General features: G+C 41.5%; 1 protein-coding gene across 1 annotated transcript; it reads right to left on the reverse strand.

Annotated features, from left to right (window-relative positions):
• Nucleotides 1-800: 800 nt before the first annotated feature.
• ankef1a (ankyrin repeat and EF-hand domain containing 1a) lies at nucleotides 801-20,450 on the reverse strand. The gene is made up of 12 exons (XM_041064469.1): nucleotides 18,523-20,450; nucleotides 17,671-17,878; nucleotides 16,997-17,158; nucleotides 15,540-15,739; nucleotides 15,250-15,399; nucleotides 14,875-14,998; nucleotides 13,745-14,567; nucleotides 12,870-13,096; nucleotides 12,483-12,631; nucleotides 10,272-10,424; nucleotides 9,692-9,854; nucleotides 801-927 (listed from the first exon to the last, which is right to left on the reverse strand). The coding sequence occupies exons 1-11, from the start codon at nucleotides 18,523-18,525 to the stop codon at nucleotides 9,699-9,701; spliced, it is 2,355 nt and encodes a 784-aa protein (XP_040920403.1). The 5' UTR covers nucleotides 18,526-20,450; the 3' UTR covers nucleotides 801-927; nucleotides 9,692-9,698.
• Nucleotides 20,451-20,591: the final 141 nt, after the last annotated feature.

The following is a 20,591-nucleotide window of genomic DNA, read 5'->3' on the forward strand; positions in this document are numbered from 1 at the left end:
AAGCCCTAAGAGCTCTGTTTTGTCCGCAAACCTGTTTTTTGTTTTTAAAGAACCTGACAACATTTCTGGATGCAGTACTATATGTAGCTGCATTCACTTCCTTTAACTTTTCCTCCTTTCTCCCTCCCCCACTCACCACCTCCTCTCTGGTTCTTTCCTCTTGACCACTTTTCTTCTTTCACTCTCTCCTCAATATGCAATAATGCCCCCTCCCCCTTGATCTCCTCCCTCCTCTTCATCATGTATCACACCCCCAGGGTATGGATCAACACTCCTTTCCCCTAGCTCCCCTTCCCCTTTAATCTCACTCCCCTTCCTCATCCTTCTCCTCCTCCTCTCCCCTTCTTGTCAACCCTCTTTCATTCTCTTCCCTTCCCTTTGTAGCTTCAGTTCGTCAGGCGTTTCCCAGTATGTGTGTTTAGGGTCATTAAGGTCAGGGTCCCGGTTGGCCAATCACATCTTCTCAGTTACCAATATCACGTTCACGTATGTGTGTTTGTCATGCTACATGCTGTGCTCTAGTCTTGGTTTGTGCTAAGTTTTCTGCATTCATTCTTTTCACCATTTATCTCAGCATGGTTCTTCACATGTGTGTGTATGTATTTTCTTCTAAGAATCACGTACAAATCTCTGTCTTTGTGTTAGTGTACATATCGTGTGTGTGTGTGTGTGAACTGGGCTACTCACACTGCGATGTGAATGCAAATGTTTCACCTCAGCAGATCGAAAGCTAGATTAGCTCCCAGTGTCTTGCACCTGCCTGTTGCTATGGAAACTGGGTATCCTCTGTGCGTCACCTGTGCCCATGTTTGGTCTGGTTTCCTGCTCCCTTCAATCAGCTTCCCTCTCGCGCTCTCTCTCTTTCTCTCTTGTCCTCATTTACTGTCTATGTCGCTCTCCCTCTCTCTGTAGTCCACACCATGCACACTGAAACAGAAACACACAGAAACAGACCACACAGATAAAGTACTGGACACAAACCACAGCCATTCAGCCGTCTGTTGACCAAATGGATTAATTAGAACATTTGCATAAGCTATACACTAAGCACAGCTCAAGCTGTACGCACTCCAACAAAACCTAAACCACATCATACACACCACATTAACACAGAGAAAACATGAAGTGCACTGGTAACACACGGATCATAGCTGTGGATCAAAATGTTCGTTCTCAGAATGAGCTTTGATAAACGGTTAGTTATGGTTCAAACAGATGTGTCATTCCGTATGAATCAGCAATAAGAAACTGTGTGGCTCATGGCAAAAGTATAGTGCTTATTCATCGTCAGCGGGGCTGCAAATAGCAAGCCACATGGACAGTAGGTGTGACCTGGCGCAAACCCTGACTGGGATTATAAAGCTCTTCTGTTCTTCTAACGTGACACTGCAAATGTGCATCAGTTCTTAGAGCACTAGTCTGACAGCTTGGAAAATACACTGATTTGCTTTCCTGCTGATAGTTGAGGGATGGTTGATACCACTCTCATATCTGTAGAGCAAATATGAAGCTATAACAGCAGCCAATTAGCTTAGCCTGGCATAAAAACTGGAAACAGAGGGACACAGCTAGCCTGGCTCTGTCTAAAAGTATTTAATCTCCCAAAAAAAACTCCTTTGTTTTAAAATAATCCTTTGCTAAAAATTCTTAAGCAAAAACTACATCTTTGTTAAGTGAATCATGGTGAGTAAAGGTCTGAATGTCAGTTTCAAACCTTCTGGTTTCACAGTACATGCCTACCACTGCCCTCACATTAAAATACATTTATTGTGAAGCACATGCATAAAGTAGCATAGAATCAGCATTTTTTTTTTAGGTTTGTCCATGCCCTCCTGCCTTTACCACACATGTAAGCGTTTTCTGCTTATTTTCTTCTGTCATCATGGTAACAATAAGAAAGATATAGTTTAGATCAGGGATCATGGTCATGTCTAAAAAGCGTTGGGTGGATCACATCACACACACACACACACACACACACACACACACACACACACACACACACACACACACACACACACACACACACACACACACACACACACACACACACACACACACACACACACACACACACACACACACACACACACACACACACACACACACCGAGTGTGTGTTAACTTGCTTCATGGACAAACTCTAGAAGAAGAAGTTTTTTGCAATTGTTCTAAGTTACTATTTGGCAGACTGTGATGCAGCTAATAAGGAAAAGTGTAGGTCTTGGCTAGCTGAGTGATGCCTGCACACAGCAAGACTCCTGAGACAACTTCACCTGAGATTGCCAGATTAGTTTTGGACAGCAGGGCGCCAGGTATCAGAAAGCAGAGTCCCGTCTGGAGGAAAATGAGGATAAGGACAGAAAGAGACAGACAGTCAAGCAAAGATAGACATATGAGACTCCAGTAAGAAGGACAGCAGAGAAGAGAGAGAGATGGGGTCTATCAATGTGAAGACAGTAGGGGAGGACAAAAAGCTTCCACTGCAGAGAAACAACCCCAATCAGGCTGACCCTCCTCCTCCCCTCTCTCCTCTCCTCCTCTCCTTATCGATTCAGTGGTGCAGCAGCAGCAGTGGCATAACAAAACTCTGACCAAAAAAAAAAAAACTCCTCTGCTACAGGCTCTGCAGTGGCTGTGCCTAGCTTTGGGAAAACACCCCTATATGTGTGTGTGTGTGTGTATTTTTATACTCTGTCCACTTCTCTTCCTCCTCACACCCCCACCCCAACCACTGCCACCACCTCCTTTCCACCCCTCCTACATTTCAAAAATCAGCTTCCCCTGCTTGATATTTCCTGACGCAGCGATAACAGGCCAGGTTTATCCCTCTTATGGACACACGTATATGCACAACCACGCTTTCAAATCCAGCTAAATCTCACTTTGCCTTCTATTTTGTCTGACTTTGGAAAAACAAAGCATTCCTCTCTCTTGACCTGCAATAACCCTCCATGCATATCCTCGTTTTCAGTCACCTCACTCACATCCCTCGTCTCTGTTGCTCACTTTAACTCCTCTTTATCTTTCACAGGCTGCCAGGGAACAAACCCTCACCCTCTGCAACTCTCCTCTACCCTGCAGCATATACTTTACAGGCACACATGATAAGATCAGGAACATATGAATATTCAGGGTGTTTGGCGTTAGGGTAATTGTTTTCTCTTAGCATATTTCGCTTTTCCGGGTGCAGCAAACTGGATGCAGCATCATTACCATGCAGCGAGAGAAAACAGTGAGAATGATAAATGTGATATGCTGAGCTTTAAGGGAAATAATGCTAATGAGAAACATAATCACAAGTGACATAAACTGTTCAGACTCCTCATTAGGTCCCTTGATATTTTACAAGATACGCGCATTACGGAAGGAAAAGGATGCAGTGATTTTCTCTAAAATAATACTTTTGTAATTGAAAGTTTTTCATTGCTATTGATATGACAGTGAAAACTCTCCAGAGATTTAAATGAATCATAGGAATCATACTGAAAGGTATAAGTCACTACCCTGTCGTGTGCTGATGCATAAGTGGCAGGAGCATTTCTAAAAGTCGTTCTCTCCTCTTGTCACCCTACCCTTTTACATAACATTCATTTGTATTATTTATAGGCTTATCAGAAAGCCCCGCTGACAATTCCTTATATAACATTCATATTTTATGACTGTGTTTCCTGGTTGAAGTTTGATTAAAATGTCCCTCTTGCTCAGGAATCCAACCACTGCTGAGCGATTGGCCACTGAGGAGGCCTTAATCAACAGGGAGTGTGGGTGCATAAATGGGTGTGTGTGAGAGAGAGAGAGAGGCAGAGACTGAGCCCATCTCTCCTTTCCATTTTTTTTTCTGAAGGACTGAAGGAGACAGTTTGGGGAGGGTGCAGATGATACTGCAGTATAGAACAGAGCCAAATGCAAAGACATAACAACAGCCTTTAAACTTTTCTCAAACAGTGCACATGCTGCAGCCTGTAGGAGTATCTCAACACACTCTCAGTCAATAATTTAATATAAAAATAGAGACTAAGTTCTCTTTTCATTTTGCTGATATTGTAATTCCCATCTAACCAAATATAAAGATAGTATTTTTGTTCAGGTGAAGCCTTTATTACCCTTAACAGGAAGCTTTTTTATAACATGCTATTTAATTTAAAAAGAAGAAGAAGAATACCTGCATCAATTGTCTTTTTTATTTTTACAATTCGATTTGAGTAATTTTTCCGTCCACCAGATAAATGTCATTTCAGTTCTCACACTTTCTTAGCTTTGTTTTTGGTCTCCACCAAGTCCTAAGGAAAAACATCTGGCAGCTGAAAACAGCTGCTGCTGGAAATGAGGTTGATGAGTGATGACATGTAACCAGAACATTAAAAGGTCTGTGTTACTCTATGAGTCGGAGCACATTTTGCTTGCGTACACATGGGTGAGACGATACACTATTCTGCTGATCAACAGGTGGCAGTAATGTGCAAAGATGTGCTGCAGTGAGTCAACAAGGACAGGGGAGAAGAAGACAAGCTAGTAAAAATGTATATGGACAACATGACTGTAAAACCCAAACAATGAGCTCAGAGATGCAGAGCTAAGGGCAACAGCAAAGATAATTTTTGAGAATTTGTCACTACAATCAACCCCTTTTACACTGCACGAAGGTAAATACAACCATGGGAGAAGAAGAGAAGAAAATAAGTTTTGTTTTGACCCATGTCAGATATCAGTTATTTGTTTCTTCAGTATAAGAAAATATTATAGTCCAGCTGTTACTTTTTAAAAGATATCCTGGAGTTGCACTTCTGGTGTTCTTTCATCAGACTGTGTACATGTTAGCTGGGCTTCCATTTAAGTTATTTTTCTCCACATTTAAATGTATCACTGAAAGCCAAAGTAAAACGAGGCAGAGACTACTGTGGTTTTAGGCTAATGGCACCCCTCAGGTTTTCATGATTACTGCCAGCTACACTAATGAGCTGTTCTGTTTCTACAATTAGAGGTAGACAGGTTGAGAAAAGCTCAGTAAAGGCAATGTGTCTCTTACAGAAAAAGCATTTTAAATTACAACATGAAAGGGTTCAGTATCTAAGTATTACGTATTTTCCTGGTGCTGGAATCTCTTTTAAAGTCACATTATGGCTCATGGTGATCCTGCACAGCTCAGCATTGTTGTGTGTTTGATTCCTATTCTGTTACAGAACATTTAGTGACACTATAGAAGAATAGAGATAAACTGTAATGTATTCACTGATCTTTTACAATTAACGTCTTTTGAAACTACCTTTTTATGAAGGAAGTATAGTCAGTAAAATGATGCAGCTGTAATCCATCTAGTGAGATATTTATTGTATCTGTTTTGGGTCTCTTTCCCAGGAATAGGTCTGTTTATCTGAGCCAAAACCCAGTCCTCTGTTTACCACCCAGCATTATTGGTCTCACTATGAAATTCAAATCAATATCCTCATAATAAAAGTCCCAGGCCTGCAGCAAATTGGAATCTATAGCTTGGAAAGCTAAAGAGATCTATGGCACTGCCAAGGCTGCACTAATGAATGATGAATCACTGCAACACACACATACACACACACACACACCCAGTAAACCTGCACAGGTACCAAACATTCGTAGACAAACACAACTAAAATCTTACACACTAGATGATTTACACACGTGGTCCTGTGGTCTCACATACAGTCAGTCAGGCTGGTGTGAAACATGACTCCCTCATCAATAATGGATGCAGACCAGGATCTGAACAAAGTCGCCATTGTTCCACTAGACACAGCATTTCCATACCACTGCTACTGTGTTTACAGTTATTGGTCACCCTTCCCAGCATGAAATCACAGGAAATGGATTTTATTTAAACCTGTATTTGTGAATATATTTTGCCACCTAACTTTTTAGGATATGGGCCTGAGCTGTATTTAATATCATTAATTAATCTAATTAAAAATTCAAAGACTGATCACTAAATTACAACTGCACTACAACTTAGAATTAGGTTAGCTGGGAAACATACTGTAATCCAGGAATTTACATTATGTTCAGTGTAATGTATGTACAGCATGCATGTGCTATGTCTGTCCAGATTAGAGCTGAATCTATGAGTTGATTAATCAATCGCCAGAAAATTAATTGGCAATTATTTTGATAACTGATTAATCCTTTCCTAGTCCTTTCTGTCTAAGACATCTGATGTTGTTGCCTTTTCTGGAACATTTTATAGATAGGACACTGAACTGAGAAAATAATTGGCAGATTAATCATTAATGAAAATAATCATTCCTTGCAGCTGTAATCTGCATGTATTCATGTTGTTTATACTCACTTCAGGGGGGCGCAGGCAGAGACAGACAGTACTGACAGTGCGTCTGTGTATTTCAGCGTATGCGTACGCATGTGTATGTGATGTCCAGTGTCTGTGTGTGCTTACTCTATAAAGTATGCAATTATTGGATTATACGCCTGTGTTAGCACATCTGTTACTGTGTCCATGCATACTTAATATAACTAATCATATAATAATAGTAATAATCCCATACCATAATGTGGTAAACAGCGATAATATAATCTGTGTGTGAGTGTGTGTTAGTGTGTGAGTCCCGGTGGGTTGTTTTGGGAAGTGAAGGGTTGGAGTCCTAAGTGCTGAGTAAGCGGTGCAGGACAAGAGCTGGGAGACTGCAGTGCTGCTGGCAGCAACACACACTGATTTGAGTTCAGACTGATACTCAGCAGAGTGGGGGGGGGGGGGGGAGAAATTGACTCTAAAAAAGGCTCTTACACTGTAAAAAATATCCTTGGAACACACCATTAGCATGTATGCATGCTCACATTTTAGCACAACACACGTACTCCCACTCACGCAGACAAATATAACAGCAACTGCAATGTTTTCACACAGAAGCATTTTCACACAATCACATAAACATACATAGTAATGCACAAAATCACGCATACATACAATCACATAGGCCCACATACACAAAAACAGAGGTATATTACCAAGACACATGCATTCACACACATAAACATACTGTATTCACACAGGAAAACTAATATTTGTCTAAGATCCTTAAATGGCACACCATAAATAAAATGAGGATTTCTAAACCTAAAAACAGCCACTTATGTCTCTTTATATGTCCTTTACATAGACACATGCTCATACAACAGGAATACACCCAAACACACACACACACACACACACACACACACACACAAGCACACATACTGCATGACCATATAAGCCCGAGCCCACGCCCTGACAGACACACTGCGTCATGGCCAACAATCAGAGCCAGCAGCCTTGTTTACTCCCTCTAACCTGTGTGCCACTGATTGTGGTAGAAAAGCCCTCATTGTCTCCCGCCCACTCCTCCGCTTCCCCTCTCATCCCCCCACCCCCCCCCACACCCCCTTCTCTCTTCATGTCTTTTTGCCTTCCCTTCCCTCGCTGTTATTCGGCTCCCTCCCTGGCTCTGTTGGGTTTTCAGGGATGATTTTCAATAAATGTCTCTGATTCTGTTTTTGTATATCACTACATATGTGCATGCCTCTTTCCGCCGCCCCTCTCTGCTTTCATTCCTCTCTTCTCCTCTGCCTCACTGTCATTGCTCTCATCCTTTGCCTCCTTCCCTTCTCACATCTTTGTGGTATTGTGACTATGTATATTTAAACAATCCAGGCCCTGTATTACAAACCTCAAAGCTGCTACCCCCCGCCCTCCTCTACCCGTATATTTGATTATATAACTGAGTCCCCATGGACCTTGAGGACACTGCAATCTAATTTTATCTGGTGATGGTGGTGGTGATGATGGGAGTGTGCATCAATGCGACATTTAACACAGAAAAGGATGTGCATTTTCTCAGATGATTCCTGATACACACATCAGCAACTAAAATATGACCCAAACACTGGCAGCATCAGAGTCAGCCCCCCCGAAACCATTAATGAAGTCAGTTCATCAAGACAAAAATAAAATAGGGAGGGTGAACGAAAGATTCTTGGCCATCTCATAATGATACGCTGTTTTCATTAATATGTGAAATGCCAATTCAAGTTACAAAGCAGTCTGAGTAGAACTTGTGAGGACAGTAAATACACATGGCTGCCATTTTGATCTCTTTCTGTGCTAGAAACACAAGTTTGTCTGTCCTCCTAGCTTCATAAACAACCAAACCCCTGTAATTTGCCAAACAGCGCCACACGCTGGCTTCAATGTGGAACTGCATCTGGCTGGAGAGCAGACGTACACTAATGAGCCACAACACTAAAACAAAACACTGGTTTTAATGTTCTGGCTATTCTTGCAGTCAATTCCAGGAACATGGAGGACTACCAGCAGTCAAATCAAACATTAGCAGTAAGGAGGCATACTGTCTCATAGAGCGCGTTTACACATCCATTACAATAATATCCTGGATTTGAGCCTTATCCTGTTTTTGATTATATTCAGGAAATGGTGTTTCCATGGAACATGAAAAACCTGGTTAATCATTTCCCTGTTACATGACGATAACAGTCTCCAGGTTTCTGATCATGTGACTGCAGGTGTGATTTCTTCATTTTTCACCATCACAGCCATTATGACACAAATCAGAAACCTAGATCAGGTGTTTACATGCAACTGTATCCTGGTTTTTATAGGAGTACTCCAGGTTTATCAAAACCAGGATAATGTCTTATGCAGGTTTCTGAAAGTGGGATAAGATGTTTACGTGTGCAAAACATAACCAAGATACTCCAAACAGCAGATCATAACCAGGATACCAGTGTACATGTAAACACACTCACAAAGACTCTGCCTGTGGACACAGTAAGAGTAAATAATTTGATGCGGTACAGTTCAAATGCATGTTTCACAAACTATAAGGAAGGTTCCAGTAAAGAGAGAAAGAAAGATAGAGGTAATCATTAAATAGGCCACCAGCCTCCTGTCGCCTCCTCTCCTCAGCAGCTTCCTCCTGCTACTTCTACCAGACACTTAATGTCTCTCACTGCAGCTCCAGACACTGCAATGTCAGGGGAGGATTTTAAGCAACTTCCTAACTGCAGTATGTACTTACAGTACAGTTTCCCCACTGTACTCTACTTTCAGTTTTAGTTCAGCCACAGTCTGTAACACTGAAACTCTTCTTCTTTGGATAATTCATATGATACCCATCTAACTTGGCCTATTAGCTGCTTGGATCGTTTGACCATGTTATACTGAGCAAGTGTAATGTGATTAATGTCCTGCTATCAGGATATTTAACTTTCAGGGCCAGGTAATGTTGGTTCTGGATTTGATACAGGCCGAATGATACATTTAGTACAGTACCTACCAATGCTGTATTCATGTACAAACTCTTTATACTCAGTATACAGTATGTTCCAGTGTATTGACAAAGATATATCTGTTAGGTTGTCAAACCTAACCTTCATTATTTGGATTACTTTTCCATTTGATTATTAATAAAAGCAGATTCTACCTGAGACTCAGATTCTAAATTAGTATCATGTACTGTATGTAAGTAATAGTATTTAAATTTCTGATACTACATGACAAGCTTAAAAAAGAGAGGTTTAGTAACATAATATCCAGATGTGTTGTTTAAAGCATCTGTAGTAGATCAAATGTCCATAATTGTGTTAGGTGACCAACCAGCTCAAGCAACAGAGTATGATTCCCAAATGTCTGTGTGTCTCTCTGCCTAACCTACTTCAGGTCTACTCTGTGGATTTTACTAGCTCCAGCGTTGAGCTCTGGATGTTCTGGCTGAAAGGCATCATGAAGTCGTCAAAGTCAACCTCGAGGGATAAGAGCTCCTTCCGTCTCTCTATCTTTGACATCAGCTGGCTGGTGGTGGGCGGCTTCCCCCAAACCTGAGACACACAGACAAGCCACAATAAGACACAGACAAGAGACTGCAAATAAAGAACTGTCTGCAACTACTCGGTAAGGTGGTTACAGTACTGAGCTAATGTGCACCGGTAGGAAAACTGGAGAAGTGTGATGGAAATACTACACATTTGGTGACGAGGTAGACTGTTCAAACTGAATGTAAAATGTTCATCCTCTTCAACTGTTTCTGGATTGGAAACATGTTTATCTTGGAAAATATTAGATGTAACAAGAGCTAATCTTTTGCAACAATAAGAAGCAGAAATAAAATATTTGTGTGTAATAAATGTAAATAATAAAGCCTTAAAACCTTTAAAAGTTTAGTAAGAAGTGATAACTATGCAGGCAGATGCTATAGTATATTGAAGTAACCTACAGTAACGGGTGGTGAGGCCTACCGTTTTTGGCACAAAGGTGATATCCATAGTGTTGGTTTTCCCTGTAGTGATCATAGTGTTTTGCAGGATGATGCTCTTTGAATCCTTCTGAAAAATTTTCTCTGCTGTTGCAGTCGATGTGTCTGCCTGCACGGCACCTTCTGCAGGACTGCCCTGTAGGGGAGACCACATCAGATTTGCCTTGTTTCATCCAAGTACACTGTGCAGTTGCTACAAAAGCAAAGGTCACCAAGTATCAGGTTCAGGTCAGTCAGAGAGAGTGAGAGGGAGAGAGGTTACTCAACAGGGCTGGAAGGGTTTAGTTGCACGAAAACTAGCCAGACATCAAGAATAATACTCCAATGTAGGTCACAAAATTTAAGCGTAAAATTTGTCACTTAGAGGAATAATACAGATGTTCAGGACAGAGAGGGGACCGGGAGGTCCAAGCTGAAATTGCACCTGTTACCCAGAGGACACTAAGCCTCTTTAAGGAAATGTTAATTATTTAAAACTATGAAAAGCACCAACCAAAAACAAAGAAAAAAAATGAAACAAGCTTGCAGGGTAGTGATAAAGATAATCATCATCAATCAACTGGGTAAAACATTAAGCTTTTTCAGACACTTGACCATCAGACAAGTGGCCATAAACCTCCGTAGTCTGAAGAAACAGTCATTTTTCTGGAGCAAACTATTCTACAAATAAGCAACAGACAAAACAACAGCTTTTTGTTTCACTTTGGACAAATACAATCTGGTTAGAACCCCCTCCTCCTCTCTAAAATAACTCTGAGAACAGTAGTATCTAAACTCATTTTGGATGTTTAAAATATCAAATATAAGGTACCTAGCGCGCGCACACACACACACACACACACAAATGGAAGCCACAAAGGACTACAGTTATGGCTATAGCTACATCTTTCCTTGCCTGTAGATATATATTGTATATCCAGATGTTTGCATCTGCATTTTTAACCTGCTGCTGTTGTGACTCTCTTGCCTTTACGTGGAGGCTGGACTGGAATTGAAGGTTCTGGATCTCTGCAACTGGATGAAACTATTTAGACCCAGCTCCCTGTAACTCTTAGCACTGTAGGTGTCTTTCTGTTTCTTGGGAAGAACATTGTAAGTGTGGTCAATATCAGATATTTCATGCATTCACCAACTTTGACTTTTGTGAAAAAGGCTCGCTTTAAATACGCTAACACATCTGTCACAGATATTACAGCGATCCACAGCTTATTATCTGAGGATCACAGGTTCAAAGCCATGAGAGAATATAACACTGAAATGAAAAGCGTGTACTTTAACTTGAGGGTGCATGTATTATTTACAGTGACTGACTTGCTCATGGGTCACAGTGGATGGAAGTTTAATAGGTGTATCACTTTATATTACTGAGCAAATTCCTGCGGTGCTATAGAGAGCTGTGGTCATTTATTGTGACCAGTTTGGCATTAGCAGAGAACAGGAAAGCACAGGGTCACTTTCCCTGTTTTCTTCCATTATTATTGTAAATGCTTAGAGGGTAGACATATTATACCTGTGTGCAATTTATTCTGCTTGATAAATTCTTGCCCCCTAGAACTGCTGCTTGCAACTACACTGAACTATGAATATTCCCAATGAATTTGTGCCGCAGCACCACCTGCTACTTTCAGACCCTTAATGATAAAATCAATACATTTTGTCTGACTGTGGCCTGGTTATAGGAAATGCAAATTCAAACAGCAGTGTGCTCTAGTTGTAACATAACACATCTGGTCTATCTTGCTTACAAGTTGGTGGCTTACAGTCACCAGATCTCTTTACAGGCTTGGGTTTCTCAAGCTGGAGAAAAGAGGCCACAGCACACAGATGAAAACCAGGGTGAGACACTGCCTTCAGTTAATTGTTGGTTAACTATGTTTAACCTCATGTAGAAATCATAACCTGTTTGTTTATGCAGTAAAGGGCCAGCGGTAGTGGACCTAAACTCTGTTGTATCTGCAGGAAGTTACCTGTTCACGTTTATGACTTCAGAGAAAAGGAAAGCCAGGGATATTCCCACAGTGACAGCCATTACTTTTTTTCTGAATTTGGGTTTGTGGACAGTGAACAGTGATTATAGAACAGTACACTGTACACACACACACAAAAAAAAACAGGAAAAGTCTGAACGATCTTACGATTTTAATGTGTTTGTAGCTCATGGGCTGAAAAGATTTTAATGGAATTACTTGGATACCTTCGCTTTAGCAGGTTTAGGTTTTTGAGCTTTGCCCCCCTTTCCCTTCGCTGTCTCCTTTGGTTTAGGCAGAGAATCCATCTTGTCTTTGACCAAGTCAATTATCCTGGAGTCTGCAAACGCTCTGGCGATGTCAAGGCAGTTTTGTTCTTGGGAGAAACAAAATACAATCAGTGCTACAATAACTGCAGAATATTTGTTGGTAGGTTTGGTTCAAGGATCAGTTCAGTACACAAACATAAAAAAATGTCTAAAAGTTGTCATAGTCCTATTCCATATGTTTCTCCCTCTGAATTTTGTGAAACTCAGTTCAATTATATATCTACATGGATTTCAACATTAGTATTTTTCAAATGAACTTTGATATACACAGATACACAGTCAAACCTTTCTTGTTCTCTGCATTAACACTGGCACCCGCCTTGATGAGGAAGTCCACACAGGAGGGTCGAGAGCTCTCGATGGCCCTCATGAGGGGCGTGCCGCCACTGAGGGCCCGAGCATCTATGGTGGCCCCGGCCTCTACCAGAAGTTCAATAAGTTCCACATGTCCAGCGTGAGCAGCATGGTGTAGGGGCGTCCAGAAGAACTGGTCACACACATTTATATCGGCCCTGTGGGGAACGGTTCATATCATGGTGGGTTTGATTTTTTTTTAAATGTCAGTTACCTCATGCATGGAACGATTTCAGTCTCCAAATCTCAAATATTAGATATCCAGGTGTCCTTGAACACATCCAGTAAGGAGAGTTTTCAAAATGGCCGCCACTTGTATCATGCATGTAGATTACACTCTCTAAACAAATTTCTGAAAACTAATTTATCTAATCTCGAAAACTAATCAGTTATCAGTCTCACTTTTTAATTTCACTCTCTAACAGCTATATCAGAGCTGTATAAAATTACTGATAGTGCAAACCGAACATTTTGTGCTGTCACTGCTTCACATTCAAAAGCTGTCTGATCAACATTGGTTGGCTTTTACTGTGAAGCAGTCACAGGAAACATAATAAATTTGTCACTGATGTTAGCACTGACAGCGACTGTTTATCAAAAGTGTCGTTATCTGCATGTAAGCAGACGCACCAGTTGTTCTTCTGTTGTCTTTCTGACAAAGTAGCTCTTAAGGACAACTTCACCATTACAAGGTTCACTAGTTTCACATAAGTGATAATCTTAACCAATGCAACCAAAAACGTCTGTATTGCTAAAAGTGTGAAAGCTGCATTTGAAGAAAGAAAAGAGATCATGAGTTTTCTCACCCCTGGCCGAGGAGGTACTGAGCCACCACATGGTTTCCACTGGAGCAGGCCACCATCAGCGGGGTTTTATAAAACGGATCTTGAACATCCACAGGAACCCCCTGACTGAAAGCGAGGTCCAGAGACTCCAGATCTCCACTTTTCACGCAGTAGTTGATGTTGACGTAGACCTTCTCTGGCTTCTCCATGTACCATCCAGAGTCATTCATGATGGGATGTTCTGGTGGGTGATCACGGTCGAATCGACGGATGTCTGAGCGGTTGTAGTATGTCTCAATCATGAAGTGAGGTGGGCCTCCGTCCGGTCGCCGGGGCATGAGCTCAGGTGGGAGGGTGCAAATGGGCATTGGGAGAACAAATTTACCCTTCTTCTTACCTCCTTTTCCTCCCTTTTCCCCCTTTTTCTTTTTAGGCATATAAGAGGAAAGGAGGAACGGTTTCTTGATGTACTTGACACCTTTGATGAAATCATTAATGTTGATACAACCGTCTTTTCCCTTGTCATGCGCTGAAATGACAGTGTGGAGTTGGTCTAGTTCAACTGGAGCGTTTAGTTCCTCTAACACTGACATAAACATCTCTCTGGTAACCGTGTCTGGTTTGTCCCCGAAGGCTTGCCGTAATTCAGTCTCATACTCATGAGACCAGTCGTGGAGGGTCAGGGCCCAGAGCTCTGACAGGAGGTAGACAGTGCTGGATTTGTTGCCTTTCCCCTGTTGCCTCTCAGCTTTCCTCAGCTCCTTGGCTGCTGCTTTGTGACCGGCGTCTTTGGCAATCTGACGTGGCAGCAAACCTTCCTGGTTCTTCAGTTTGGGGTTACAACCTGAAAACAGAGCACAGTCTTGTGAAAAATATAAACATAAGGTTGAATTACTTCAATTAATTTGGGACCATTTCATTTAATTTCCTGGCTCTACATGTACCACAACAGAGATATAAGCTTACAACAAAGCTTAAAAATACATAAAGAGATCAACAGAGGGCCTGTGCTGATCCTGTTATGGCAGTGCTTAAGGCAACAGGAGTCGCGATCACAGAGCTATCTTTGTCTCGGCTTTGACAACCCATAAAGCTGAAATTCCCTGCACTGACACCAGGATGCCAGTTATTGTTAAACTCTCTGACAACACCTCTCTGTGCCAGGAACTTGCAGCAGTTAGCATTGCCCGTGGCAGCAGCGTAGTGTAGGGGTGTGCAGTCCTCAAGGCTAATCACGCCCATGTCTGCTGAGTACGCAGACAGCACCTGAATCACCTGGAAGGCACAACACACCGCAGAGAAACCAGATCAGAAAAATCCTTAATCTAAAATACTTTCTACACTGAAAGTAACTGAATTAGAAATTTAGAAGGAAAATGTGATGAGAAGAAATTATATACAACAGAAATATTATTGTACTTCAAAGTAATGTAGAAAATACAGGAAAACTGTTTTTTCAAACATTTCTTGCAGTTAATTAATCAGCACTAAAAAAATGAAATTGGGTGTCTAAGCAGCTAACGCACCTCCAAAAAGCCCCCCATGGCGGCATAGTGCACTGCTGTGAGGCGCTTTCGGTCCAGGGCGTTGGGGTTTCCCCCTTTCTTGAGAATTACTCGCACAAGCTGCAGGGAGCCTGCCTTGGCTGCCTCCATCAATGCTGTGATGCCAGTTTTCTGAAAAGGTGGAAGGAAAGGAGAGTCAGATGTCTCAGATTCATCACACTGTTCTGTGTACTCAGTTTCCACATATTCCATGGCTTCAGAATACAGTTCCCATAATTCTTCAGTGTTTTCCCCGCCATCTAATTTTTAACCTGGTCTTTTGCATTGGGGTCTGTCCCACCATCCAGCATGATGAGGCACATGGGGGTGCACTCCTGAGCTTTTTCACACATCAGCTGGAAGACGTGAGTCCCCTCTGCTGACACGTTGTTGGCATCTGCCTGGCACTTCAGCGCCACCTGCAGGCAGCGGGCGTGGCGCTTGGTGGGGTAGATGCAGTAGAACAGCACACCTAAAGTGAGAGTTAATGAAACATGAGAGATGGAGTGACTCAAATGAGAGGGACGTCTGATTAAAATTTAACTTTTAAGTAGTAACTCAAGAAAAACGTTCAGTATCAACATTAGGGGCGTTTTGCCATGAGAAATACTCTCCTTTTCAGAAATGCCCTGCTCACACTCACATAGTTTCACATACATAATTCACACCGTACAACCATGTTCTGATCTGTCAACCATGCAGATTGTTAGTGGGTTAAGGGCCATGCTCAGTGACACTGAGGGAGGGAAAAGCTCGGCTTTATTAGTTTCCCCACCCACAGTAATCCTAATGTGTAAAGCAAACTGGTGTCACAAGCCCACTCCTCTAATGTTCAGGCAAACACCAAGGGTAACACAAGCAAGTGTGTGACTACTGACACTCAGTCGTGTGGAGAAAAGGCTTGGCTGTGAGTGTTGAGACTGGGCCGAACCAGTCCTTTGAGAGAGCAGGAGGATATCAGATTACTCAGCATGATTCACAGGAGAGGATCACCATTAGGGGTTGATCTGTAATTAGATGTACCCACGCGCCCTGGCACACACATACACATGCACACACACAATGGTGTACACACACGCATACACAGCACACAGTACATTATACAAAAGCATGTATTCATGCACACACGCAAGTACTAACTCAAGTGCTCTCTCTCCCTCCCTCGCTCTCGCTTCCTCTACCCCTCTCTCATTCACTCACTCTCAAAAGAGTGCCATTTGCAGTAATTGATTCCCTGGACACACTGTAATTGGGGTAATTATCACAATTGGTTTAAAAAGGTCTTGAAGAAGAACTTTAGGCTCTCTGATTGGAGTTGTCTGGGTTACCGCCTCCTCATCAATATCTAAACAGAAGCACCATGCATTTTCATGAGTTGTAAGACAAGGCCAGGCATTCAGAACAAACCTGCTGGTCTAGCTTGAGATGGAAAACACCTCTATTTGAGAAATTGACACTTCAGGCTCAAATGAGAATACATTAGTGGAAGCGAAGCCATTCTAATATTTCCCATGATTAAAGTCACATAAATTATTGACCATACACATTATAAATACAGTCCTAATACAGGCCTGTCAATCAATTTGAGAGCTATAGCAGTTTCCAGTCTTGTGCTTTGATGTTTAGAGATAGGGCAACTCTTTTGTAAACAAAAGGTAGAGCTCTGCTCTCCCCAAGCAAAGTGCTCCACATGCTATAGGACATATGGCATATACCTCCTCCTGCTCACCTTTGCCCTCAGCATCTTGGAGCCTCAGGTCAGCATGGCTTTTTGCCAACAGAGCCACTATGGCATCATTGCCCAGCTCAGCAGCTAACATGACTGGGGTGCAGCCCTTCTTGTCCTGGATGTTAGGGTGTGCACCCTGTGAGAGAAGGAAACTGACCAGGTCTGTGAGGAGTCAGTGAGAGGAGAGAAACAATCATGAAAACAAAGTGACACTGAAACATTTTTTTTTTTTTGGTTTGCAGTACACTATATGAACTGCTCGATTTCTCCAAGACTCTTTACATGAAATTTGAAAGTCCTGACACAAACAGATGGTAGGGTAATCAGTTATGGACAACAATAATGCCTGTAATGGCTTATTTCTATCCAGTTTTTGTCCTAATGTGCTGTACTCAGCACTCATCAACATTACTTGTAATGCTCATGTAAACTAGGTTTTTGGAAGTTGAAACCACCTTAACTGAATTACCCTTTATAGACAATCACAGTGGGTTTTTTTTTTTTACCACTACTTAATGTGACTGAATTTGAAAAGTAGCAAATTGCTACCCAGCTGTTAGCCACAGCATACCATATAAACACCACTTGACTAGGCTATATATAAGATAAGATAAGATAAGATAAGATAAGATAAGATAGACATAATCTGACAGAGCACGGAAGAGGCCCATCACCCTGATTGTTGGCTGAAGTTGCCACATGAAGCACCCCTTTGCCGTCCTGTGGCTCGGTGAGATTGATGAGGTTTTCCACCCCAAGGTTCACCATCTTCTCTATCTGCAACTTATCCCCTTCATGGACACACTGCAGCAGGCGGTAGATCTGAAGGACCTGCAGGCGGCCCTCTGCTACTCTGCCACTCATTGCAGGGACAGAGAGAGGCTGGTGAGAAATAAGAAAAATGCAGCTATAACTTCCTGACAAATACGCAGGTATACATATATCCCAGTGACCAAGGGTGGAAGCAATCGTGTGGCTTTTCTAAGAGTAAAATTTTAAGTTTGAACTTCTGTATTGTATGGTTAAAATCACTCTATATTGTCTGTATCATCACAGAGCACAAATGTAATTAGTCATGTAATTTAACACAGGTGTGTGGAGCCATTTTGGTGAATATAACCTGCTTTTAATTCTACTTCGTTTTAATTTCCACGTTTCTTCAAGCTATAATAATCAAGTCTTCCCTCCTTTTAACTCACTTTAAATCACATTCAGTGACATTTCCCAACACATTATAAGTAAGCTAGGCTAATGTTACGTTAACCCCCCCCCCAAAAAAAATATATCTGTGCAAGTCAGAAACTGACAAATTTTGACGGCTATTGACCCGTTTGACCCTTTACATTTATGAATAGGCCAAGAAAAATAAACCTGAATGAGCCTGACCTTTAAATAAAACACGTAGCAGCAGCAGCATGAACAGGTGTAGACTGATATAAACCTGCAGTCATCATTACATCCACACAGCTAAAGGGAAAACGCTAGCTAGCCACCTTGGGTTTCCTTGTTTGGCACGCGCTCCTTACCATGTTGAAAAACTTTAAAAGTCCTTCCACTATGTTGTCCACATACCCAGCACGTCTGACCAGCGAGGACAGTCACAGTTATTCCGAGTTTTGTTTTTTGTTTTTTTTTCACGAGGTCCTCACTTTATTTTAAAGCACAACCTTTCACTTTGCATGAGCCGGAGGAAGCAAACAAACTCAGCTCCGTGGCAACGGAACGCCTGAAAATCCCGGGAAGGACGTGTTGTGCTTTGGTGGTGTCCGATGCTGCTTTCAAGTGCTTGGGATGAGCTCGGTAATACGAAGATTACAATTACAAATACTGCTACAGCAAAGAAAGCAAGCTATGAGGTCTCAACACAAGATATAAAGCATATCATATTAAAAAACAAAACAAAACAAAAACTAAACTAAACAAACAAATATTGCACTAAATGAAAGTAAACAGAATAATAAAATGATGATATGCCTCTCACCAGTCACACTAACCATCATATATCAGGCATCAGAGAAGAGCCATTTGTGTAATCCAGTTCTTAGTATCATAATTCTGACACCACTGGGTTGTTTTTTCTTCAGCCTTTATTTGGACCCCTCTTAGCTTCCATAAAGTAGCTGCTTGCCTTAATGGAATCTGTATAAAATTATTCCACCTTTAATACCGCATACATATATGTCCCACTGTGTTATGCATCCTTACATCCTTAAGTAGCGTAGATAGAATTACCAGTTCTCTGGCCTTGACCGCCAGTGCATAGATCAACTTACACTGTCTTGGGGATGACTTTGTTCATGTGAGTGACAGTGGAATGACAGCTATTGAGTGCAGAGAGGCTTAGAGAGAGACCTGTACTTCCAACTGATGAGTAATGAATGTGCAAAGAATAGAGGACAAGTGATACTCCTTCCCTGAAGGCACTTCTTACAGACTTCAAGGATCAGCAGCAGAACAGAGCCATCAGCTAGAATGAGTGTAACTGTACTGAACACAAGGTGTCACTGCAGTGCAGCATATGAGAAGGCTTTTCAACTATTTCCTTAAAATCTTCACCTAAAAATAACCCACTGAAGTCAAGAGGGAGAGAGATTGAGAGCGGTTTAAGTAGGAGCCAGCAACAAAAGTTAACCCAGCTGTGTGTATTTGTGAAAGCCAAAAAAGTGCCAGACTAAATAAGTAGAGTCCCATGCAGGCTAAACTGTGTAAAATCTGGCACGTAGCTGCTCATTTAATAAAGGAACAGAATCCAGATAAAAGTGAGTCTGTTGACATCAGCTGTGTAAAACTGGGTATCTGTATTTGAGGCACACGTGGCAAAAAAAAAAAAAATAATAATAATACAAAACATACAGTACCTGTCAAGGTAAAGTGGTAATTCATAAAAATCTTAATAAGGCCAAAACAGCTGAAAAATATTTACATTCATTCACGGGTTATACAATGCATAGAAACATATAAAAATACATTTCCACACAGAACAATGAGGAAGAAAAATGCATTGTGAGCAAACCCTGATATGCTGGTATTAGTTCATGTATTACTTCCATCATGATATAAATATAATGCAATATGTAGCCCAATCTGATGTATCATCTCTGGTAAAAATGTGCAATGTTCCTTTAAAAATTCATTCAAGAATATCTACAAACTTGATACCATGCACATATTTTCTTCTGGAGGCATTTTAATTAGACTTCTAAAAGCAGGATGTGTGTGTATTCATGAAAGAGGTGGGATTTGTAGAACAGAGACAACGGTATGTGTAGCTTCATTGTTTGTTATTTTTAGCTTCAGATAAAAATTCCATTGTGAGATGGACTGATAGTAACAGCTTCATAACTTTAACTACTTGTTCCTAGACCAAGTTCAGATGGCCCTTTTTAGGACAGAGAAAAACAATCCCCATTCTTCCCCCCCGGCCAGTCCTCCACCCCTCGTGTTTCTGGGCATAGCTAATGTCCTAAAATGGTGTTATTGTTTTGCTGTTGCATGATTTATAAAATCCTGTGGTTTTTCGTCTGAACTGTCAGTGACTTCATTTGTGCATTTCCCTCTAAAGAATAGTGGTTTGGACTCTGTCCCCGTCCACCTA

This window comes from Toxotes jaculatrix, chromosome 19, assembly GCF_017976425.1.
Source record: "Toxotes jaculatrix isolate fToxJac2 chromosome 19, fToxJac2.pri, whole genome shotgun sequence".
NCBI classification, from domain to species: Eukaryota; Metazoa; Chordata; class Actinopteri; family Toxotidae; genus Toxotes; species Toxotes jaculatrix.